This window comes from Balaenoptera physalus, assembly GCF_965194825.1.
Source record: "Balaenoptera physalus genome assembly, chromosome: 19".
Lineage (NCBI taxonomy): Eukaryota > Metazoa > Chordata > Mammalia > Artiodactyla > Balaenopteridae > Balaenoptera > Balaenoptera physalus.
Genome location: NC_138900.1, coordinates 56,772,071 through 56,795,224, shown reverse-complemented (window position 1 = coordinate 56,795,224; position 23,154 = coordinate 56,772,071). Strand labels below are relative to the sequence as shown.

Here is a 23,154-nt window from a genome sequence, read left to right as displayed (position 1 = left end):
GCAGAGGAGAATAACAGGAGAGAAGGTCCAGGGATAGTCAGTAATAATATGGTAATAATTACAGCGGCAGGTATCTAACTGAAAAGAAAGTAACTGCGAGTTCATGATGCAACATAATTTTTTCTTGGCATTCTAAGGTGCACATATTGATGCTTGTGGTGTGGAAGAAGCATCCTATATATATGACTTCCTGAGCACACATTGGCTCTATCCTTGGTAACTGCTGTATCATCGGAACTTTTAAATATTTATGGATGATTCAAGTACACATTGTTCTGTTCCAAGCATTGTCTACTCATAAGAACACAGCTCTTCAGCTATATAGAAGCAGTATTTCTAATAACAAGCAATTGATGAAAGTTTTTAAGAAAAAAAAAAAGTTCCCCTAATCACATTCAGTTTTGAAGTCATCTCTTAGTCCTCTTATTGTTACACTTTGCTTGAGTCTATTCATATAATTGTTTGCATTTTAAAAAATGGGGAAAAGCATAAAAAATACAGACTACAAAATGTACCAATCATTTCCCTTTAAAGTATAGCAACACTAATTTCAAAGTTATCTTGCAATCTGAAGGAACTTAGTTTCTAACGTCCTTTTCATCAGTGAGACCGAGACCAATTACGTGATACAGAGAGGCATGTAGTTTTTCAGAATATGTAAATCCTAGTTCTGTCTGCCCATGCCAGAAACGGTTTGATTCCCTCAGCAATCTGTCACCGTCCTCAACCCCACTGATTTCATTTTGGATGCCACAAACCCTTTAGATATAATATCTTATTTAAATTAAAATAAATAATAGTGTATGTGATCTAGTCCTAAATATATAGGGTCATTTTGAGCACATTTTCCAGCAGAAAATAATGGACCTAATGTCTTGCAAAACTGCAGTAAACCTGAGTTTTAGTTGGTATTTTCCTCAAAAAATATGTAGAACTTTCACTATGAAATTCTGACTTGGGACATCAAGCATTAGAGCAAATGTCATTAAACTAGACAGACAAATACACTCACAGCCAAGGACTTCATACCCCGAGGTCATCAAGACGTACGCCATTTTATAGATATTAAGCATATCTTTTTAAATCTGAACTTAAGCATAGAGAAATCCTTCACATATCATTAGCCCAAGTACGGTACAGGAAGCCAGAATATTCCACAACCATGAATCAATTTAGAGAAAAGATGAGGACCACTGTCCTGGTCAGAACCAGCTAAGATCAGTCAGTAGTGATTGAAACTGATGTGTGTGCACTTAACTACTAAATTAGAAGTAGAATATCAGAAGGCACTCAAAGGATAATGTCACAGCTTGGTTAATCTACAGTTCTATTGGGAGGAAAGGTGTGATTAATAGATGCATCTCACACGAATGATCATCTGAGTAATGAGGGTGTGACCTCTGGCTGCCATGTACAAGGTAGGATGGCAATAATAAGATAAAATCAGTAAGAGGAAGAGTGTCATATTTTGGAATCGACTCAGCTAAAATCAGAAATGGAGAAAGACAGAAAGTAAAACCAATGCCAACTCTAAACTCCAAAGAAAGTTTAAATGATAACATAAATTTTACAAATTAAATTTTTACTGGAAAAGAAACTTATACATAGAATGAGAAATAGGAAAGGAAAACTATCTAACCCCTAGATTGTGGTAAGAGTTTCTGTTAATTTCATTCTTTTTCTGGGTATGTGAACTTCCCCTAGGATGCCTTCCATAGTCACTTCCAAAACTCATGAGCCCTTTGCATTCTTTTCTCCTGTTTCCCATGTCTTTCTGTGAACTGGAATGATCTGTTAAGGACCAGAAAGTAGGGCTGATTTAATTAGATCCTATAATAGCCGAGGAACGATGCAGAGTGAAAGGCATCTGTGATGACTAATTTCATGTGTTAACTGGGCTAAGGGATGCCCAGATAACTGGTAAAACATTATCTCTGGGTGTGTCTGTGAGGGAGCTTCCAAAAGAGATTAGCATATCCCGTGAAATCCAAATTAGCACTTTGGAACCAAAAGTGAATTTTGCTCACTTTTCCCAAATGCTACATGTCCATGGAGTCAGTAAGTTTTTTTACAGATCTTCTGTCAATTCCATATGATTTTTCTTTCTTCCTCATGAAAATAAGCCAGCAAAGGGAAAAAAAAGAAAACTCATTTCTCCTCCTTTAAGAATATCAGCTGGTTACAGCAAATTCTGGCCCTCTCAACTCGGGTCCTCTCCCAAATTAAAGGTCATTTCCTCATCCTCATTGCAAACTTCTCAGCAACTCTCTGCTTCAATACCCTTTGGATGACCTATAAAACATCCTGGACTTAAATGACCTCACGTGCTCCTTTTTAACACATCCCTGCCCATATCTTGGTGCTTAATCATTTCCTGTGATTGCGCCATCTTTGAAATTGTAAATGCTTATAATTCTACTCTTTGATCCCAGACGACTAGACCTTCTAGCTCTCTCAATTCCATTCTCCCACTCTTATTTACTTTTCGGCCTCAAAAACTCCACTGTTCCTTTGACACCTTCCTTCTCTATGACAGTTAATTTTACGTGTCAACTCGACTAGGTCACAGTACCCAGACATTTGGTCAAATATTTTTCTAGATGTTTCTATGAAGGTATTTTTAAGATGAGATTAACATTTAAAGCAGTAGAGTTTCTAATAAAGCAGATTACGCTCCCTAACATGGGTAGGCCTCATCCAATCAGTTGAAGGCCTTCGGAGAAAAAAGCCTGACCTTCCTAGAAGAAGGGAATTCTGCTAGCACATTGCTTAAGACTCGAACTGTAACTCTCCTATGTGTCTCCAGCCTGCCAGCCTACCTTGCAGATTTTGGACTCGCCAAACCTCCACAATCACATCAGCCAATTCCTTAAAATAAATCTATTGTTCAACATCCTATTGGTTCCATTTCTCTGGAGAACCCTGACTAACATAGTCTTCCATCAGCACCCCCGCCCCCGACTTCACTTCCTCCCCTACATGGTGCTAACTCTACACTTTCCTTCTTCTATGCTCTTGCCAGCCCAAATGTGTCCTTGTCCTAGACAAGTCCTCCCATCACAGTATCCCCATAGATTCCAACACTGGGTCAGACTAAGAAACTACACCCTCTGCTCCTGCACGTGGCCAGCTGCCCACAGCTGGAGAAAACCAAACAACAGTGCACACAGGTGCCCTGCGTGTGGTCTCCAGCCTACGCTGGGCTCTCAGTGCAACATCGAGATTCTTTTCCTAGTCAGCACCATTCTCACTTCTCTTTGTTCTCAGTAAACACAGGAACTTTCTGCCCCTTGAGAGACCTTCTACGGACTGAAGTTCAAACCCATCTTTATTTTTTTTCGTCTTTGTTTATAAGAAGATATGTCTCTCTTCAAAACCAACTGGGATCTGGATCCCCTTGCTCCACCCACTACCTCTGAAATCACCCATTCACGTTCAACCTCTGGACCTCCATGGGCTCCCACTCAAGTTCTAACCAAGCTCAAGTCTCTCCACTAACAAGTCCTCTATTTGTCTCTGCATCACTTATCCTGTCTCTTTACCATCGTCCCAATTCCTTTCTCCACACAGCCAAACTACTGGGAATAATATTTGCCATTTCCTCTTCCCTCGTTCTTACCATGGTTCCCTTCCAAAAACCACTGCATTCAGTCAGGCATTTACTTTCACCTCATAGCTGAATTGCTGATAACCTCAGATCTATTGCTAATTTTGCATGAGTTTTTTTTTTTTTAATCACATGGTACTTTTATTTATTTATTTTTTAAAGTCTTAGATACTTAATCTTTTGCAGTTAAGCAGGTATTTCATTTTTGCCTCTAGGGAAAGACACAAAATTCCAAAGCTGCCGCTGAAGAGTTCAGCCCTTCTAGCCCTTATGTAGTTGTGTGCTGAGTACTAAAATGCTTACTATTGAACTCTTTAGAATGGCGTCATTGTCAGCAGATTGAAAATCCACACTATTCTTCACCTGATTCTTTGCCAAGTTCATAAAGGTGTTTATATTTTTTTAAAAACCTTTGGCATGAGTTTTAAATTTTTTTTTATTTGCATTTAATTCTGCAAAGGTTCCTTCCTCCCTCACACACATTCTTTAAGGCGTGTATTATTGCTATGCCCAATTTGCAGACGAGGTAAAAGCAACTTGTCCAAAATCACACAGCTTGTAAGAGATGGTGCCTGTATCTGAAGGCATGCAATGTGGTAACAGAGATGACTTTTTCAACTGGCCTCCATAGCCTGCCATCTCTTCCTTCTTTTGCATGCTATAGCTCTGGTACTTTGAACTGGACCTGATTTGACATCCCAACTATTCAAGTCACTCTGGGTTCAGACTAGAGAAATAGGACCATGGTTTCCAGAAAGCCAACCTAAGCATGGGTACAGAAATTGAGACAGTGTGCTGACGGCGTTTGCTACTTTTGCCCCAGATGATCAGATCCAGTCATATTTATTCTGTTTCCAATCCAGAGCCTGGGGATGGTGAGTTTCAATGGAGGAGAGGAGAGGAGAGATGATTCACAGGGACTTTCCAGGGAGTAAAGTAAGGAGACAGCCATGTTCTATGGTGTGGTCCAATGTGAAAAGTTGTATAGATGCCCATGTTGCAGAAGACTCCAGTACAAAAAGCCCTATGCAATGTTCTGAGCAGACTGTAAATAGAAGTAAACAGAAGGAATATATTTCACGAATATACAGACCTGTTGTAATCACACAAAACGTAGTTCCTTGCGAAAACATCTTTTAAAAAATTGTGCTACAGTCAAGTGTATACAGCTCAGACGAACTAAACGCTCAAAGGCTAAGAATTTAAAAGTACAAACCAAAAAAGTGAGAGAAGCCCATATGGAAATTCAATGTTTGTGTGGTCATGTATCCAAAGAGTTTGATTTTATGGAAAAAAAAAAAGAGAGAGAGAGAGAGATTGAACAGACCAATTTCTTTCTAATTTAGAGCCGTTTTTGTATTTACCTGTCATCTTTGACATGCAAATTTTTTAAGAAAGCATAAATATCACTGTGAGCTTCATTAATTCATGTATTTATTCTAATCTAAGGATCAAAAATCTATTTCCAAAGTGACATATTGAAAAAAGGTTTTTTTACCTTTAAATTTCAGAGTGCAAAAAATGGAACTGCCATTACCATAATAGCTTTGTAGCTCTTGGGACAATTTTCTGCAACTTTTCCACAAACTTGCTAAAATAAATACAAGTGTTTTTTCCTGAAACTTATATTCCCCACTCACCCCCAGCTCATGATGACTCTGACATATTGTAATAAAGCCATTGCTCCCTGAGGATCTCTCTTTTCACTGCTCCAGCAATTTTTCTCTTCTCTCTCTCTCATTGGAAAAGAACCCTATTACTGAGCACTTAAAATGTTCAAGACTCCAAAAGGAAGACAACCTTTCAGTATGAGAGATTAATAATAACAATAAGAAGCACAGAAGGGAATATAGGAGTTCAAAGCCAAATAAAATTTTCATTTGCAGAATACCAATCAAATATGATTTCTTTTGAACTGCATTTCTCTGATTTATATACACAGCTCTGCAGAATATTTCCCAGTATTTTTGCTTCCTGTTTTCCTCCTTTTTTTTTTTTTTAAATGTATTCATTTATTTATTTGGCTGAGTTGGGTCTTTGTTGCTGCGCGTGGGCTTTCTCTAGTTGAGGCGAGTGGGGGCTACTCTTTCTTGCGGTGCGCTGGCTTTCTCACTGCGGTGGCTTCTCTTGTTGTGGAGCATGGGCTCTAGGCATGCGGGCCTCAGTAGTTGAGGCTCACGGGCTCTAGGGCACAGGCTCAGTAGTTGTGGTGCACGAGCTTGGTTGCACCGCGGCATGTGGGATCTTCCCGGAGCAAGGCTTGAACCCGTGTCCCCTGCATTGGCAGGTGGATTATTAACTGCTGCGCCACCAGGGAAGCCCCTGTTTTCCTCCTTTTATCCTCACAGCTACTTCTGGACAAATGCCCTAACACTCTTCTAAAGCACGGCTCTTCTAAATCAAGGATTATTCTTTATGAACATTCTGAAAGGAGTAAGATGTAGGTAACAATACAAAGAGAAAGTCTTAGACAATACCAACTCAGAGGCAGGACTCCTAACGGCAATTGGGAATATGGATGGAAAAAACCAAACGGTTCAAGTCCTGGTTCTTATGGCTAGGAGTTCTTCTTTTACATACTTATACAAAATATCAGATGGATGCCCTCATCTCAGTACACAGACAGACCTCTGTATTATAAACCAGTAGACACATCACCAGTTTACTGTATTTTGGATTTGAAGTAAGTAATCACAAAAGTGTTTCCTTTTACTATTACGTTTTTATTAACATCTATTCTAAACCACATTAGCAAAAAAGTATGGTGGTCCTATCTCCAGTCATGTTTACTATCTCCTTGGAATATCTCCTACCTCCTAGGAATTCAGCACACATAGTATGCATTTTAGCCGGTAGCATTTGGGTATTTCTGTCAAGCATAAAATTTGGAACAAAGGAAAACATGTAAGTAGAGTGAAGGAGAATGAAAAATATATGAATGAGTTTGAAATTCAGTTGATTAAGGTTATACAAACCACGCAAAGTACTCCAGAAACGCTTCTTGGAAATAACACTATGGAGGATGTCATTGGAAGTAAGACTCTAGAGATGAGTTGGTGACTATTGGAGAAGTGATGGGGCAGGCTGGACTACAAAGTAAGTGACTGAAAGGCCCTAAGTTGGAAGGCATGAAGCATGCCTCAGATAAATGAAGAGCATGACCCAGAAGAGAAGTCTGAAAATACAAGAAACCTTGGTGACTGTCCCAAGAGCGGCAATTAAGTGTCTGAAATTGGAGCTGTGGGACATGAGGAAGCCGCCAGTGAAATGTGCCAGATCTGGAGTTGGGTGGGGCCGTCAGGTCTGCCAGCCAAGCAGAAACATTTCAGTAAGACAGCAGCGTGCTGTTTCCGTACAGCAAATGTGTGTAACAGCCCCATCCCAGAGGCAAAAACAAATGTGTATTAATTCAGATACACTCTTGTACCTGGTCCCCTGCAGTGAGCCCTGGACTCATCTGCAAAATGCCTGATGAGAAATAGAGCAATGCTACCTTTCCCACGTAGAAAGCAAAACTATCCCCTGAACTACAATACATATTTTGATAAACAACAAAGGACTGATTCATAATTTATTATTTTTGTTCTCCTGCCTTAGAGTAGATGATGTGTAAAAAATGACACTAAACCAATGATTTAATCTCCACCATGAATTCCTTTCCTTCAGTATATTTTGAAATACTGTTCTTTCCTAACTTTGTATATTCATCAATATTGGCAGGAGGAAAAAGAGCTAAATGTAAGAACTTTATAAATCTGGCTCTAGTTAACATGAACTTAGGTGGGAACTTACTATCTTACATCTCAATTCCTTCAGTATCAGAGTATTATTGATTCACTTTCTTTATGGGTTGATGGAGAAGCATGCAATTTTACTACTGAAAGGAATGAGTGATCACTCAGTAAGTATCAATACCTCAGTCTGTAAGAAAAAGAAGTTCATAGAGGTGAGTTGTCCTTAGGAACATACCTTCTGAGGGCTGTGCTGGTCGTGTGCTTGTTTCACTTAGAACCATGTATCACTGTCTCCCTGCTCTGTTCTGAGACACAGGGGGGCTGAGTGACGGAGGCTGAGAGTCCCAGGCCCCTGTGTTAGCAAGCTTCCTGCTGGGCACCAGAGAGAACTTGAGAGGTGAGGGGAAGGGAGGAGCCAGGATATTCCTCTCTGCTCTTGCTCTGCCGCAGGCAGCTTCTTGGTAGCAGCTGAGCCTCTTACAAGGCTCCTGCTCCCCCCATGGGCACACCCTGCTTCCAGAATCCTCTACTGGGCAGCCTCGCCACGATTCTAGCACTATCTGGCCAATGTCAGCCACAAGCTCTGCAAACACCACCTTCTCACTGTCCCTCCACTCTTAGAGTTACAGCATCTGCTTGCTGTTGCTAGGCTCTGAGTTGCTCACCACATCACGTGATTTACTTTGATCTGCTTTTCCATCACCTGTAACCGATTTCCCAGAATGACTTTGCAGTTTCAGATGCCTGGAGTAATTTCTGACTCTCTGACTGAGTACTGACTCACAAACCAATTTAGTATCAGAACTATGGTGGTTTTCTATTCTATGATAAAAGATTAGATGACATGCTGCACATATAAGTGCCATCCAACCATTATATAAATATAAATGTATATTTAAACTACTAAAAGAAATATTAAAATAATATATGATGCTCTATATTGATAACTCCCATAGGCTCGATACTATCAATAAATGTTACAAGATAATGTCATATAAGTGGGAAATATCCATCATCTGTTTTTCTTAAAAATTCAATAATTGGATCATTTCCTACCCATTCCTCTCTGTTATCCTTTGTTTCTTTCACTCCCAGATTACTTTATCCCTTTTGAAACCTCATATAAATCCAATCTTTACCTGTGTTTTTAATAAATAAATATATATTCCACCCACTGTCCCCATCTCTTCCTCTTCACTCCTTAAGATTTATTCTTTAGTATCAAATGACACTTCAATTCAGAACTTTACATTGGTTTTGGAATTCACACCAGAAATGGCCAGTGTATTTTTACATCATCTGCCTCTGATGGCCATACGGTATTCCACTGTGCAGAGGTACTATAATTTACTTAAGCAAGTGACCTATTGCTGGTGAATTGGATTGACATTACTTTACTGCTAGAGACAATGTTGCAACGAAGATTCTTGCATCCTTTTCTTCTGCACAGTGCAAGTGAACTTGCAGGATAAATCCCTGGTTTGAGTTGGTTTTTGGTGTAGATTATATATTTGGATAGATTTAAAGCATTAGCCAACATTGTTTTGGATTCCCTTCCTTCAACTCACTAAAACATTCATTACCTTCTAAAGAGTTTGTATCTATTTATTCTCCCATCAACAGAGTGTGGGAGTGCCTCTTTCCCCCTGCCTCAGGGCAATGTTTCTCATGCCTTTAATCAGTTGAGTTCTCCTTCCAAATGTTGATTTCACACACATGATACTTGAACATATAGCATAGAGGATACTTAAACCAGATTACTGGGGGTCAAAACCTTGCCCCATCCAGGTGTGTGGCTTTGGGAAAATAATCTCATCATCCCTCAGTTTTCTTATACACACTCTAGGCGTTATCATAGTACCTAAGTCACTGGATTGTGAAAATTAATTGAATATATATATATATATTAGTATAAATCAATATATAATGCATGTAGAATAGTGGAATAGTGCCTGGCATATACTAAGTACTTAATAAGTATTCATTCTTCTTGTTTTTAAAATGCTTCTTTTAAAAATTCACTTTTAGTTTATTCTTGTGTTAAACAGTAGTGTCCACAATATACCATGGAATTGATGTAACAATTTAAAAAATTTTAAGAAAAGTCATTACATTAAATGCATAACTATTAAAATTAAAGAAGATATTATTTTGTTATATACCACAATTTGGAAAATAATGTCTTAAATAACACTGTAGTTCCAAAATTCCCATTTCTTTCACTCTTTTAGGAAGTGTTGCATTTCTTCAATATTAAATTAGGCTGAAGACACTTTTACATATTTATATACCATATTTTCCTTTCTATGAACTACCTGTTTATATTTTTACCTACTTTTTAAAAAAACAAAGCCTTGGTTTTTTTTTTTTTTAATTAGTTTATTTATTTATTTATCTACTTTTGGCTGTGTTGGGTCTTCATTGCTGCACACAGGCTTCCCCTAGTTGCAGCGAGCGGGTACTACTCTTTGTTGCGGTGCGCGGGCTTCATTGCAGTGGCTTCTCTTGTTGCGGAGCACGGACCCTAGGCACGCAGGCTTCGGTAGTTGTGGCACACAGACTCAGTAGTTGTGGCTCATGGGCTCTAGAGCGCAGGCTCAGTAGTTGTGGCGCACAGGCTTAGCTGCTCCGCGGCATGTGGGATCTTCCCTGACCAGGGCTCAAACCCATGTCTCCTGCATTGGCAGGCAGATTCTTAACCACTGCACCACGAGGGAAGTCCCCTAAAGCTTTGTTTTTTGTTACTAATTTTAAAGAATGTTTTGTACCTGTGCTAAAAGAATTTTTCGGTGATGATGGATATGTTTTCTATCTGCACTGTCTAATATAGTAACCACTGGCTTAATATAGCTACTGAGCACTTAAAATGTGGCTAGTATGACTGAAAAACTTTACTTTTAATTTATTTCATTTTAATTAATTTAAATTTAAATAGCCCTATATAGTTAGCGGCTACCATACTGGACAGCATAGCCTTAAATATTAAGGAAATTGGATCTTTCCCATTAGGACAAAGTTAACATCTGGCTTATAGCTTGTTTTTTTTAATTTTTTTTTTTTTTATTGAAGTATAGTTGATTTACAATGTTGTGCCCCAATCTCTGCTGTACAGCAAAGGGACTCAGTTATACACATACGGACATTCTTTTTTTCATATTCTTTTCCATTATGGTTTATCACAGGATACTGAATATAGTTCCCTGTGCTATACAGTAGGACCTTGTTGTTTACCCATCCTATATATAATAGTTTATATTTGCTAATCCCACACTCCCAGTCCCTCCTTCCCCAACCCCGGTTTTTTTTTTTTAACCTAGCCTTGATCTTTAGTCAAATCCTTCTTGCAACACATACTCAAGAAATGTATAGGCGCACACTGGATCTAGGATGAATCAGCATCCTGCTGATTACGTTTTGTATTAAACTAAGAGTATGTACTTGATTGTCCAGTTTGCTTATTGAGTAATCTGATGGTTCCCATACTTTGCAGCAAACTGGAATAACAGGATACTATTTTTTAAATCCCAATACCCGGGTTCCCACCCCCATATATTATTTAATTGGCATGAATACTGCCTGGGCATCAGAATTCAAATGGGCAGTAAAATTTGGGAACCACAGGCATAACTTGTAATCAGTGAGTAACCTGGGAATGATGAGATGCAGATGCACCAGAGAATGGGGCTGACACATATCTTTGAGGAGTTACATCATTAGCAAGGTATAAGAGCTGAAGTGCCCCTGGAGCTGATGGCTGTCCTGGTCTGTGGTGGTCCCACCCACCCACTCAGTCTCCTCCACTGTGACCATGTTTATCCCAGTTCAAGTTGTTGGGATACTTAGAACCTGTTCAGCATAACTGAGCACCCATTATGCTGTTGCTTGTCCTTGATCCTTTTTGAAGCCTAAGTAAACTTGTAGGTGAATGAAGTCCATTCAATCATAGGCAGTCTGAATATCAATCTTAACCCAAGACCACTGCTGCTAATAATCAAAGTGGGAATTGCCATCATTTAGGCTAGAAATATTTTCCAAAAATTTATACTTTTTCTTTTAATGTTGTTTATACTCTTTTTTTTTTCATGCAGCTTTGAACATATTATCCAATTTTTCACCTTTTCCCCTGTGGCATCTGGGTTTGGCTCTCTTGCTTAGAAAGACACACCCTTCCAATATTATATGTGTATCTATACATTGTCCTGTGAGTTCTTTTAATACTTTTGTTTGTGTGTCTGTATTGTTTTTAAATATTCAATTAATCAAGAATCTATTCTGATATAAAAATGTTATTATTTGTTTTTGTAGAAGCTATAGCTTACCAAGTTCCATATTGACTAATTTACATTCCCTCACATATTTTCAATGCTCTGTCGTAGGAAAATCCCTAAATGTATTTGGATTTGCTAATGGATGTTCTATTTTGTTCTTCCACTATGTTTTAATGTGCAAGTATAAACATGTTTTAATTAACACAAATTTGTAAAATTTTCCTAATATGTAGATTCTCCTTACTACTGTTATTTTTGCTAACAGCTATTTTCTCATATTCACTATTTATATATGAAATTCAGAATGATTTCACTTTTTTGAGTTATTTTAGGTAGAATGAATAGCTTCATAATATTGTTTTCTATTTCAAATAGATATGTCCTCACATTTAATCAACTTCTTTTATGTCCTTTAGTAATATTCTAAATATTATTTTCATATATCTCTTATAATTCCTTTAAGCTTTTTCCTTGATATTTATTCATTTCTGGCTCTACTATAAGTGGACTATGTATTTCTTTTATATTGTCTACCTAGTTATTTATATGTAGGAAGATAAATTACTGGTTTTAAAAATTAATTTTATTGTTAGGCACATAATTTATTTATCTTTTTAAAAACAGTAAGATGATTCGCTTAGATTTTTAAGGAATTATTGTATCAATGCCAAATCTTACCTCCTTTCTAGCTTTATATATTTTTCTAGCCTCTGATCTGACTGAATTATGTTTGATAAGTTTGAAAATTAAAAATGTAAAATAGGAAAGAGATACTCATGCATCAGTTTTTTAGAAGACCTAACTGACTGAGTCTTGAAGAGCAATAAAGAAACATTTCAGACTTAATTGATATTTATAGGACATTCCAGCCAAAAGTAACAGAATACACTTTCTTCTCAAGTGCACATGGAACATTCTCCAGGATAGATCATATCTTGGGTCAGAAATCAAGCCTTGGTAAATTGAAGAAACTTAAAACCATATCAAGTATCTTTTCTGACCACAATGCTATGAGACTAGGTATCAATTACAGGAAAAAAATACAAACACGTGGAGGCTAAACAGTACAGGTAAAAAATACAAACACATGGAGGCTAAACAATATGCTACTAAATAACCAAGAGATCACTGAAGAACTCAAAGAGGAAATCAAAAAATACCTAGAAACAAATTACAATGAAAACATAACAACCCAAAACTTAAGGGATGCAGCAAAAGCAGTTTTAAGAGGGAAGTTTATAGCAATACAATCTTACCTCAAGAAACAAAAAAAAATCTCAAATAAACAACCTAAGCTTACACCTAAAGCAATCAGAGAAAGAAGAAGAACAACAACAACAAAAAGTAAGCAGAAGGAAAGAAACCATAAAGATCAGATCAGAAATAAATGAAAAAGAAATGAAGGAAACAATACCAAAGATCAATAAAACTAAAAGCTGGTTCTTTGAGAAGATAAACAAAATTGATAAACCATTAGCCAGACTCATCAGGAAAAAAAGGAGGAAGACTCAAATCAACAGAATTAGAAGTGAAAAAGGAGAAGTAACAACTGACACTGCAGAAATAACGATGAAGAGAGACTACTACAAGCAACTATATGCCAATGAAATGGACAACCTGGAAGAAATGGAAAAATTCTTAGAAAGGTACAACCTTCCAAGACTGAACCAGGAAGAAATAGAAAATATGAACAGACCAATCACAAGCACTGAAATTGAAACTGTAATTAAAAATCTTCCAACAAACAAAAGCCCAGGACCAGATGGCTTCACAGGTGAATTCTATCAAACATTTAGCAAAGAGTTAAAACCTATCCTCCTCAAACTCTTCCAAAATATAGCAGAGGGAAGAACACTCCCAAACTCATTCTATGAGGCCACCCTCACCCTGATACCAAAACCAGACAAAGATGTCACAAAGAAAGAAAACTACAAGCCAGTATCACTGATGAACATACATGCAAAAACACTCAAAATACTAGCAAACAGAATCCAACAGCACATTAAAAGGATCATACACCATGATCAAGTGGGGTTTATCCCAGGAATGCAAGAATTCTTGAATATACACAGATCAATCAATGTGATACACCATATTAAAAAACTGAAGGATAAAAACCAAAGGATAATCTCAATAGACGCAGAAAAAGCTTTCGACAAAATTCAGCACCCATTTATGATAAAAACTCTTCAGAAAGTGGGCATAGAGGGAACCTAACTCAACATAATAAAGGCCGTATATGACAAACCCACAGCCAGCATCATTCTCAATGGTGAAAAACTGAAACCATTTCCTCTAAGATCAGGAAAAAGACAAGGGTGCCCATGCTCACCACTATTATTCAACACAGTTTTGGAAGTTTTAGGCACGGCAATCAGAGAAGAAAAAGAAATAAAAGGAATCCAAATCAGAAAAGAAGTAAAGCTGTCACTGTTTGCAGATGACATGATACTATACATAGAGAATCCTGAAGATGCTGCCAGAAAACTACTAGAGCGAATCAATGAATTTGGTAAAGTAGCAGGATACAAAATTAATGCACAGAAATCTCTTGCATTCCTATACACAAACAACGAAAAATCTGAAAGTGAAATTAAGGAAGCACTCCCATTAACCATTGCAACAAAAATAAAATACCTAGGAATAAACCTACCTAAGGAGACAAAAGACCTGTATGCAGAAAACTATAAGGCGCTGATGAAAGAAATTAAAGATGATACAAACAGATGGAGAGATATACCATGTTCTTGGGTTGGAAGAATCAACATTGTGAAAATGACTCTACTACCCAAAGCAATCTACAGATTCAGTGCAATCCCTATCAAACTACCAATGGCATTTTTCACAGAATGAGAACAAAAAATTTCACAATTTGTATGGAAACACAAGAGACCCCGAATAGCCAAAGCAATCTTGAGAAAGAAAAACCGAGCTGGAGGAATCAGGCTCCCTGACTTCAGACTATACTACAAAGCTGCAGTAATCAAGACAGTATGGTATTGGCACAAAAACAGAAATATAGATCAATGGAACAGGATAGAAAGCCCAGAGATAAACCGACGCACATATGGTCACCTTATCTTTGACAAAGGAGGCAAAAATATAAAATGGAGAAAGACAGCCTCTTCAATAAGTGGTGCTGGGAAAACTGAACAGCTATATGTAAAAGAATGAAATTAGAACACTCCCTAACACCATACACAAAAATAAACTCAAAATGGATTAAAGACCTAAATGTAAGGCCAGACACTATAAAGCTCTTAGAGGAAAACACAGGCAGAACACTCTATGACATAAATCATAGCAAGATCCTTTTTTGACCCACCTCCTAGAGCAATGGAAATAAAAAGAAAATAAACAAATGGGACCTAATGAAACTTAAAAGCTTTTGCACAGCAAAGGAAAACATAAACAAGACGAAAAGACAACCTTCAGAATGGGAGAAAATATTTGCAAATGAAGCAACTGACAATTAAAAAATCGTTAATCATTAGAGAAATGCAAATCAAACCACAATGAGGTATCACCTCACACCCGTCAGAATGGCCATCATCAAAAGATCTACAAACAATAAATGCTGGAGAGGGTGTGGAGAAAAGGGAACCCTCTTGCACTGTTGGTAGGAATGTAAATTGACACTGCCACTATGGAGAACAGTATGGAGGTTCCTTAAAAAACTAAAAATAGAATTACCATATGACCCAGCAATCCCACTACTGGGCATATATCCTAAGAAAACCATAATTCAAAAAGAGACATGTACCACAATGTTCACTGCAGCACTATTTACAATAGCCAGGACATGGAAGCAACCTAAGTGTCCACCGACAGATGAATGGATAAAGAAGATGTGGCACATATATACAATGGCATATTACTCAGCCATTAAAAGAAACGAAATTGAGTTATTTGTAGTGAGGTGGATGGACCTAGGGTGTGTCACACAGAGTGAAGTAAGTCAGAAAGAGAAAAACAAATACCGTATGCTAACACATATATATGGTTCTTAAAAAAAAAAAATGGTTCTGATGAACCTAGGGGCAGGACAGGAATAAAGACGCAGATGTAGAGAATGGACTTGAAGACACGGGGAGGGGGGAAGGGGAAGCTGCGACGAAGTGAGAGAGTAGCACTGACATATATACACTACCAAATGTAAAACAGATAGCTAGTGGGAAGCAGCCGCATAGCACAGGGAGATCAGCTCGGTGCTTTGTGACCACTTAGAGGGGTGGGATACGGAGGGTGGGAGGGAGGCTCAAGAGGGAGGGGATATGGGGATATATGTATGCATATAGTTGATTTACTTTGTTATACAGCAGAAACACAACACTGTAAAGCAATTATACTCCAATAAAGATGTAAAAAAGAAAAGAAAGAAACATTTCGAAAGGACAGAATTGCTTCCCAGAGAGAGGATCTCCATATGTAGCTTCTTGGGACTGGGGAATGAGCAAAGTTAGAAGCAGAAATCTACAACACTGCATCACAGCAAGAAAGGAGAAAAGAGGGTGATGTTTGGTCACTGAACTGTCACATGGTAGAATGTGAGATACAAGTTTTACAGTGCTTTTAAAACATGCCATCCTCTGGTTGATGGTCTGAGAACAATCTGGATGTGACTATGCACTCTGAAAAGGGCACCAAATCAAATCTCCTGCTAACTCTAATCACTCTCTTCAAATTATTTTTATTTTGCTGGCTTAGGGACAGATCAATTGGAAGAATGTGAAGCAACATTACCATTTATCTTATATCACTGTATACATGTTTCCACAGCTCACAGGAGTTCATATATATTTTTGTATATTACATATTGATGTAAAGTTCCAATATACATGTGCCCAAGAAGTTTATGAGAAGGGACTGACATAACATGTTACAGAATGAGCACAGATGCGAGGAGGTGAAGTAAACCATGCTGCTTGATAGAGAAGGCGCCTAGCAAACCGTTCTGATTCATGATTGATGTCACATTAAAAACCCCAATGCAGCCACCTTTAACCATGCACTCCTAGGTTAATCATTTTCAAAAGGGTGGAGAACTTACAGTTAAATAGAAATGTAAACAGGAGACTCCCTGAGGATAAAGACTAATAAAATAGACTTTCAATAAAAACATCTTTTTGGCATTCAAGTAGAGGCAGTGTTGAAAGGCTGAAGCAGCTTAAGGCACTCTCCAGGCATTTGCCCAAGTACTGAGCCAAGAACTGCAAAGTATTATGCTTGATGACTTGACATGTTGACATACACAGCATCAGCACTGTTACACTTTATATCACCACACATGACTTTTGAAGGCTTAGAATACTAGAATAACATAGTAGAAAGGTCAACATAGGGAAAGGTCTAGGAAGGTGCGCCTTACAAGGCGAGGAGTCTACCAGTCTTATCACACACCTCCCACTTGTATTTCTGCCTCCTTGGGTTTCCTATTAAATGCCCTCAGTCACTTATTTATTTGACTGGAGATAAATACATGTTAAAATCTTTGCAGGTGGTGTTTCTGCCCTGTCTGGCGTATGGAGTTGGCAACTCAATCATTCACAGTGATAATAATGCCGTGAATATTTTGTGACAGGTGATGCTTATGTCTAATTGACTATACTTGTCATAGGGGCTCCGTGTCTGTCACCAGCCAAACCCAGAACCACGACACTCAACACTTCTCATTAAAAAATAGTTATACTAACTTTAGAAATATGCTAATATGAAATTATGGGTTTTTTGTTTGAAAAATCAGATACAATTGAAATCCAGAGGGAGGAGATATGGGGATATATGTATATGTATAGCTGATTCACTTTGTTATACAGCAGAAACTAACACACCATTGTAAAGCAATTATACTCCAATAAAGATGTTAAAAAAAATAGCACCTGACACACAAAAAAAGTAAACTATTGTGCACAACAATCATATTTACTTAAATAATTCATAAAATTAGTACCATCCCATTCCTTGCCCTTATAGTCTGCAGTGTAAAAGAAGCTTGAGCATGTATCAGAGAGAATTTGTATAGTTCGGCTGTAAAGTTCCTGCACATGTTGATTTGCTTAAAATAATTTCTAAGATGTTCGTTTCATGAAGTTTCAGCAATTGTTCTTAGATGAGTGAAAATTATACCTTACATTTCCTTTTCCAATCATTTACAATAAACTGGCTGAAAAGTCTTTTGATCATGGATGTTGAGAGGATTTATTTTGTCTTCAATTTGAGAGGAACAATTTCAGTAGCTTGCATTTCTAAGTTTTTGTAAAATATTTATATGCTATCCAGTAGAGTACTTTGTATAAATTACATTTGTGAGCACTGGACTATAAATTTTATTCCAAAGAATAATTTTTTAAAATATCATATATCTCTCAAGTTTACAGTTCTATTAAATATATGCATGGCCACATAGATAACAAAACATTTTGCCTTTCTTTTTAAAGATTATTTGTAAAAAGCAGCAGGGCATTTGATTAATTCTTTCAGGTATATAGAAGTCACTGTTCTCTCTAGTGCTTGAAGAGGGATAAATAAAGGGAGAGTGAGGAATCCTTAAGGCAGCATTTCCATCCATATTGATGGGTTTTATTTTATTTGTCTCTAAACTTGTAACACCTGCCTTTTCTTCCTGTTTCCATCACATACTCATATAATGCCTTAGGTGTTTCCTAACTCTCTTTCACAGATTTATTTGTATCATCTGGAGCAGACTGTGAAGCTCTGAAAGAAAACTGGCAAGTTTTGTATAATTTGGATACATCCCATAATATCTAGAAAAACTGGGCAAAAAAAAAAAAGTTAGGAAACACATTTGTAAAATGTGACAAAGGGTTAAATTCTTTACTATGAACATCAATTAAAAATTGTTCTTTGGCTAAAAAAAAAAAAACAAAAAACAAATTAAAGTGATCTGTGTTATACCAGGTGAAAATGTCAAGAGCCAGGGCACAATTCGCCATGTTTCGTTTTTCCTTCGTTGGCAATTACAGATTCACAGAGAGGGAGCTTCCCTCAGAGTGGGACCTGAGTAACTGTGGGATAAAAATAGAACTATTAGCCTATCTGGGATGAACAGGTAGCATGAGTGTGTGTGTGTGTGTGTGTGTGTGTGTGTGTGTGTGTGTGTGTGTGTCTACATATATCAACAAAGTTTGAAGATTTGAGGCTGTTTTACCTACACCATAACCTTACCCGTTTTATGTGTGGCCATGGCACCAACTGCACCAAGTCTCACTTCTGACCTTGACATTCATCTACTTTCTTTACCATATTCAAAATTATAGTCCAGTCCTTACCAAACTTGATAGTCCATTCTGACCACAGTCTCGCTGGTTACTACATGGGAAACCATATCTCTGGATAATGCCAATGTCCATTCTTCTGTTCACACTTTTCCAGCTTCATGGAATTGCTTCCTTAATCCTTCCATAATCTAAGTTTTAATGCTTTTTTCAACACCCATGCAAGCCCTGCTTTTTTTGACAAATTCATTCTACAGTGATCTCCATATTCTGTCAATTTCCAAAGCTCTAGGAGTCTGTACCACACATTTGCACGCTCCTCTGACTCACTCTTTGGTTTGTTCTGATGTGTTTTAATCTTTTCAACAACATTAACATGAGCTCTTTTTTTTTTAACATCTTTATTGGAGTATAATTGCTTTACAATGGTGTGTTAGTTTCTGCTTTATAACAAAGTGAATCCGTTATACATATACATATATCTCCATATCTCCTCCCTCTTGTGTCTCCCTCCCTCCCACCCTCCCTATCCCACCCTTCTAGGTGGTCACAAAGCACCGAGCTGATCTCCCTGTGCTATGCGGCTGCTTCCCACTAGCTATCTATTTTACATTTGGTAGTGTATATATGTCCATGCCACTCTTCTCACTTTCAGCTCTTTTAATACAGAATTTCGTACAAAGTTAGGCACAGATTAGGAGATCAATGTATTCAAGTCTATTCATTGATTGATTGATTTTTTTTTTCACTAATTTACTCAACAAGTGATGTGCCACACTGGGTGTTGAGTGCTGGAAATGCAAAGATGAGAAAGATAAACCTTTTCCCATGGAAAAAGTTCAAGATGTATAGGGGAGAGAGAAATGTAGCCTTCTAACTCTGAAGTACATTAATCTGGTACAATATAAATGTACTAAAAGGAGGAGCTGATGGGTGGAGGAAGGGGTCACTTTTAGTTGTGTGATCATAAAAGTATCCTACAAGAAAGTGCATTTCATTTACTGGTTCATTCACTCTTTCCCTCATTCATTCATTCATTCAACAAACATTTAGTAATTGCCGGCAGCATGCCGGGTACTGTTAAGACTGGGGACACTGGGATGACAGGTTGGAAGGTAGAGCCTCTATTTCCAGGGTGCTCACGTCCCAGAGGGGAAAACAGTGAGTAAACCAACAAATGATAGCACAGTCTAAAAAACAATGTTACCTAGCCAGGTAACTGTGATCGATGCCGGCTGTCTTTACATTGATTGGTTTGGACTAGTTAAGGATATCATTCACGTCACTATTGCACCCTGAGCACCTCACCTTTACTAAGGAAGTGAAAAAGGCAAATAGCACTATCTAGGTTTGGTCTTCCTCAAGCTTGATCCATGAAAAACAATTAATTGTCATGGTTAAGATTAAAAATTTTTTTTAAATATCAAAAACATACATCTTACTTAACACAGCTAAATATTAGCACGAATTAGCCGCCATTTATCTAGTTTAAAATCCAATGCTTATTTCGAAAAAAACAGTAAAAGATAATCCAAACACCTAGTTAAAATAAATACCTCATTAAGCTTTCATTGCTATTCGTTCATAATTACTGTTTATTTTATCCCTACTTTGAATGGTTTTCATGGAACTAATTCAACCATAATATCCAATTTTTCTCGCTCTTATACAGAACTTCCACTTGCTTTGGATTTTAATGCAGGTTTTCTTAAAAATGCTTATAGAAAACTTCTTCCAGCCTGAGTGTTGTCCTTGCTTGAGGATGAGCAGGGCTACATCTTCTCAATTCAATTTACATCAATAAACATGCACTGGATGACCACCAAGTACTTTAGAGATACAAAGGTGAGAAAATCACAGCCCATTTCTTCAACAACTGTATAATGTATAACGGAGTGCTAGGAAGTTTCAAAAGAGAGGCCATTGACTGATCAAAGAAAATTATCATTATGTGCCCAGATAGGCCTCCAAATTATCTGTGTGCTAAGAATGACGCTTCATTAAGTTACTCATTTTCTCTGGTTCCAGCAGCTCAGTCAGAGGAAAATTAAAAACCAAAAAAAACACAGTTCTTTGATTGCAGTATGTTGTCCCTGGCCCACATAAGATCCAAACCAATACTTTTCTACACTAAAAAAAGAAGTCCTTTCTTCACCACCAAGCAAACTTCCTTTAGCTTCCCTCTTCCATTGGGTGTTTATATACCATCAGTCAACTACAAATACCACCCACTTTATTACAAACGGCCTCCTTGTCAGTCTCCCTTACAGGAGCTGTGCCCTGGCCACAAAACACAGCATCTTACACACTTGAAAAGACTAGAGAATGGTTTATATATAAATCATATATGTGTGTGTATATATAAAATACATATATAAATATTCCAAATATTATACATAAAAACCTCCATATACTAGAGAGATTAATTCATAAATCTCAGTCATCAGAATAAAAGCAATAAATTCTTTTCAACAAACTTAAACAAAGACAATGCAAAACTACTATGTTATTGAACAAAACTTAAAATTTTTTTATATAGGTTTAGTTTCTTTCTTTAACTTCCACACTATTTAGTGCACTAATGAGATTTTTTTTTTTCAATTTCTGAGGACTCTGTGAAATAAGTTTACCTGTAGTATTTTCGTAAATTAAACCATAAAATGTATTAGAAAATGAATAGTAACACATTTTCTCTTGAAAAATGTTTTCTAAGTAATTCTGAAGATTCTGTTTCTAAACTTAGCTTAAGAGAGTCGTAAACAGCATGTAGGGATGACCCTACTTCTCTCTCTGAGAGGCGACGTATTCTGTTAGAGAAACATACCCAGATACTGTCCTCTTGTCGATACTGTTTCCAGTTCCTGCCACTGTCACTGAACATTAGGAGGTAGCTGGTCACCCAGTTGGAGCTCCCATATCCCCCTTGGGTGGCCACAGCGGTGATCTCCATTCTCTCTCCAAGGTCAATCTGCAACCACTGGTATTTGTTTGACACAAGTGGAGACCAGCCACCGGCTCCTTTTGTGAAAAGAGAAAAAGGCGAAGTGAGCAAAGAATTCGTTAAAAATCTGTTCATGAACTAGCAATCCCAGTAGGCCTGTTCCTCTATGGAACTTAAGAAAGTCAAATTTCCAAAGTACAAAACTTTCCATAATGCTAGAAAAATATAGAGAAACAAGAATGTAATGTAAATGGATGGAGCCTATGTTAATTATGTTCATTTCTAGGCATTTCAACCATCTGACACTGGGAGAGTTAACTGAATGAGGTTAAACTCATTGAATGTTTAAACCACTTAATTTGACAGGCAGACATCCACGTCAACACTTGGAACTGGCACGTTTACTGCCCACATGTATGACTGTGTAATGATTTGGCCTTACACCCCTTTGCCCAGAACTTGATTTACCATCACACTATGGTGGAACTAGAAGACTACCTTTGATGTCTGATCATGTTTAGACTCCTTAGAGAAAGAAGTACAGCATTAAGCCCGGGAATACAAACATGGCCAAGGGATAGTTCCTGCCTTCACCATGTTTACGGTCTTATGGGAGGAAAAGACATTGAAAAGCATATTTGAAACACAACATGAAAAGTGTTAATGGTGAGGCAGGTGCAGGGAATAATAACACAGTAAATAATGGAGAGCTCTATCCAGTGATAACTGACTTGCAACAGTGTGTGAGAGACCATTAAATTTTCAGCAATTTTGCAAGATGATTGTTAAAGATAGCCATCTTTGCAATTGGCCATGGTGGGAGTATTTAAACCACAAAAATTGGCCAACTCTGCAAATCAGTACCCACTCCCACCCCAGCCAGTTTACCAACACATCACTAGTTGTATCCTATCTGGGAAGTGGGGTGGTGGGCGAGAGGATAGCGGATAGGAGAGCCATGGTAAATTGTGTTTGAGCACTCAGAAGTGAAAAATAGAAGTCTGTTGTATATTCAAGGAAATATGGATAGAACAGAATTTATCGTGTTTTGTTTTATCCAAATGCACACCAGAAAATTATAGACGTGATTACCTACTGTACGTCTTGTTAAGACGTTTCATTCTTCCAGTTTACTATAATAGTGCTTTATTTGAGGAATTTATTTAAGTAATACTGACATTGCTGCCTGTGTAAGTATTATGTAGTCACTGTAAAAAACATGAAATAGGGTTTATCCCATTTTTGAATCCATAATTATCTACTATTCAATATATATTAAAATGCAGTATCTGTTACAGAATGTACCATGTAAGAATATTAGTACATGTTTTCTTTTCCCCGTTCTTTTGCCATCCACCTTGAGGCTCTG

The 23,154-nt window shown here is 37.5% G+C and overlaps 1 protein-coding gene across 2 annotated transcripts in view; it reads right to left on the bottom strand.

The window, feature by feature from the left end:
- Positions 1 to 23,154, bottom strand: part of CNTNAP4 (contactin associated protein family member 4) — a 256,737-nt gene that overhangs the window by 158,825 nt on the left and 74,758 nt on the right. For both annotated transcript variants that reach the window (XM_082438971.1, XM_082438970.1), the window contains exon 3: positions 21,669 to 21,862. In XM_082438971.1, the coding sequence (XP_082295097.1) occupies positions 21,669 to 21,862 (194 nt within the window). The remainder of the gene's footprint in view (positions 1 to 21,668; positions 21,863 to 23,154) is intronic.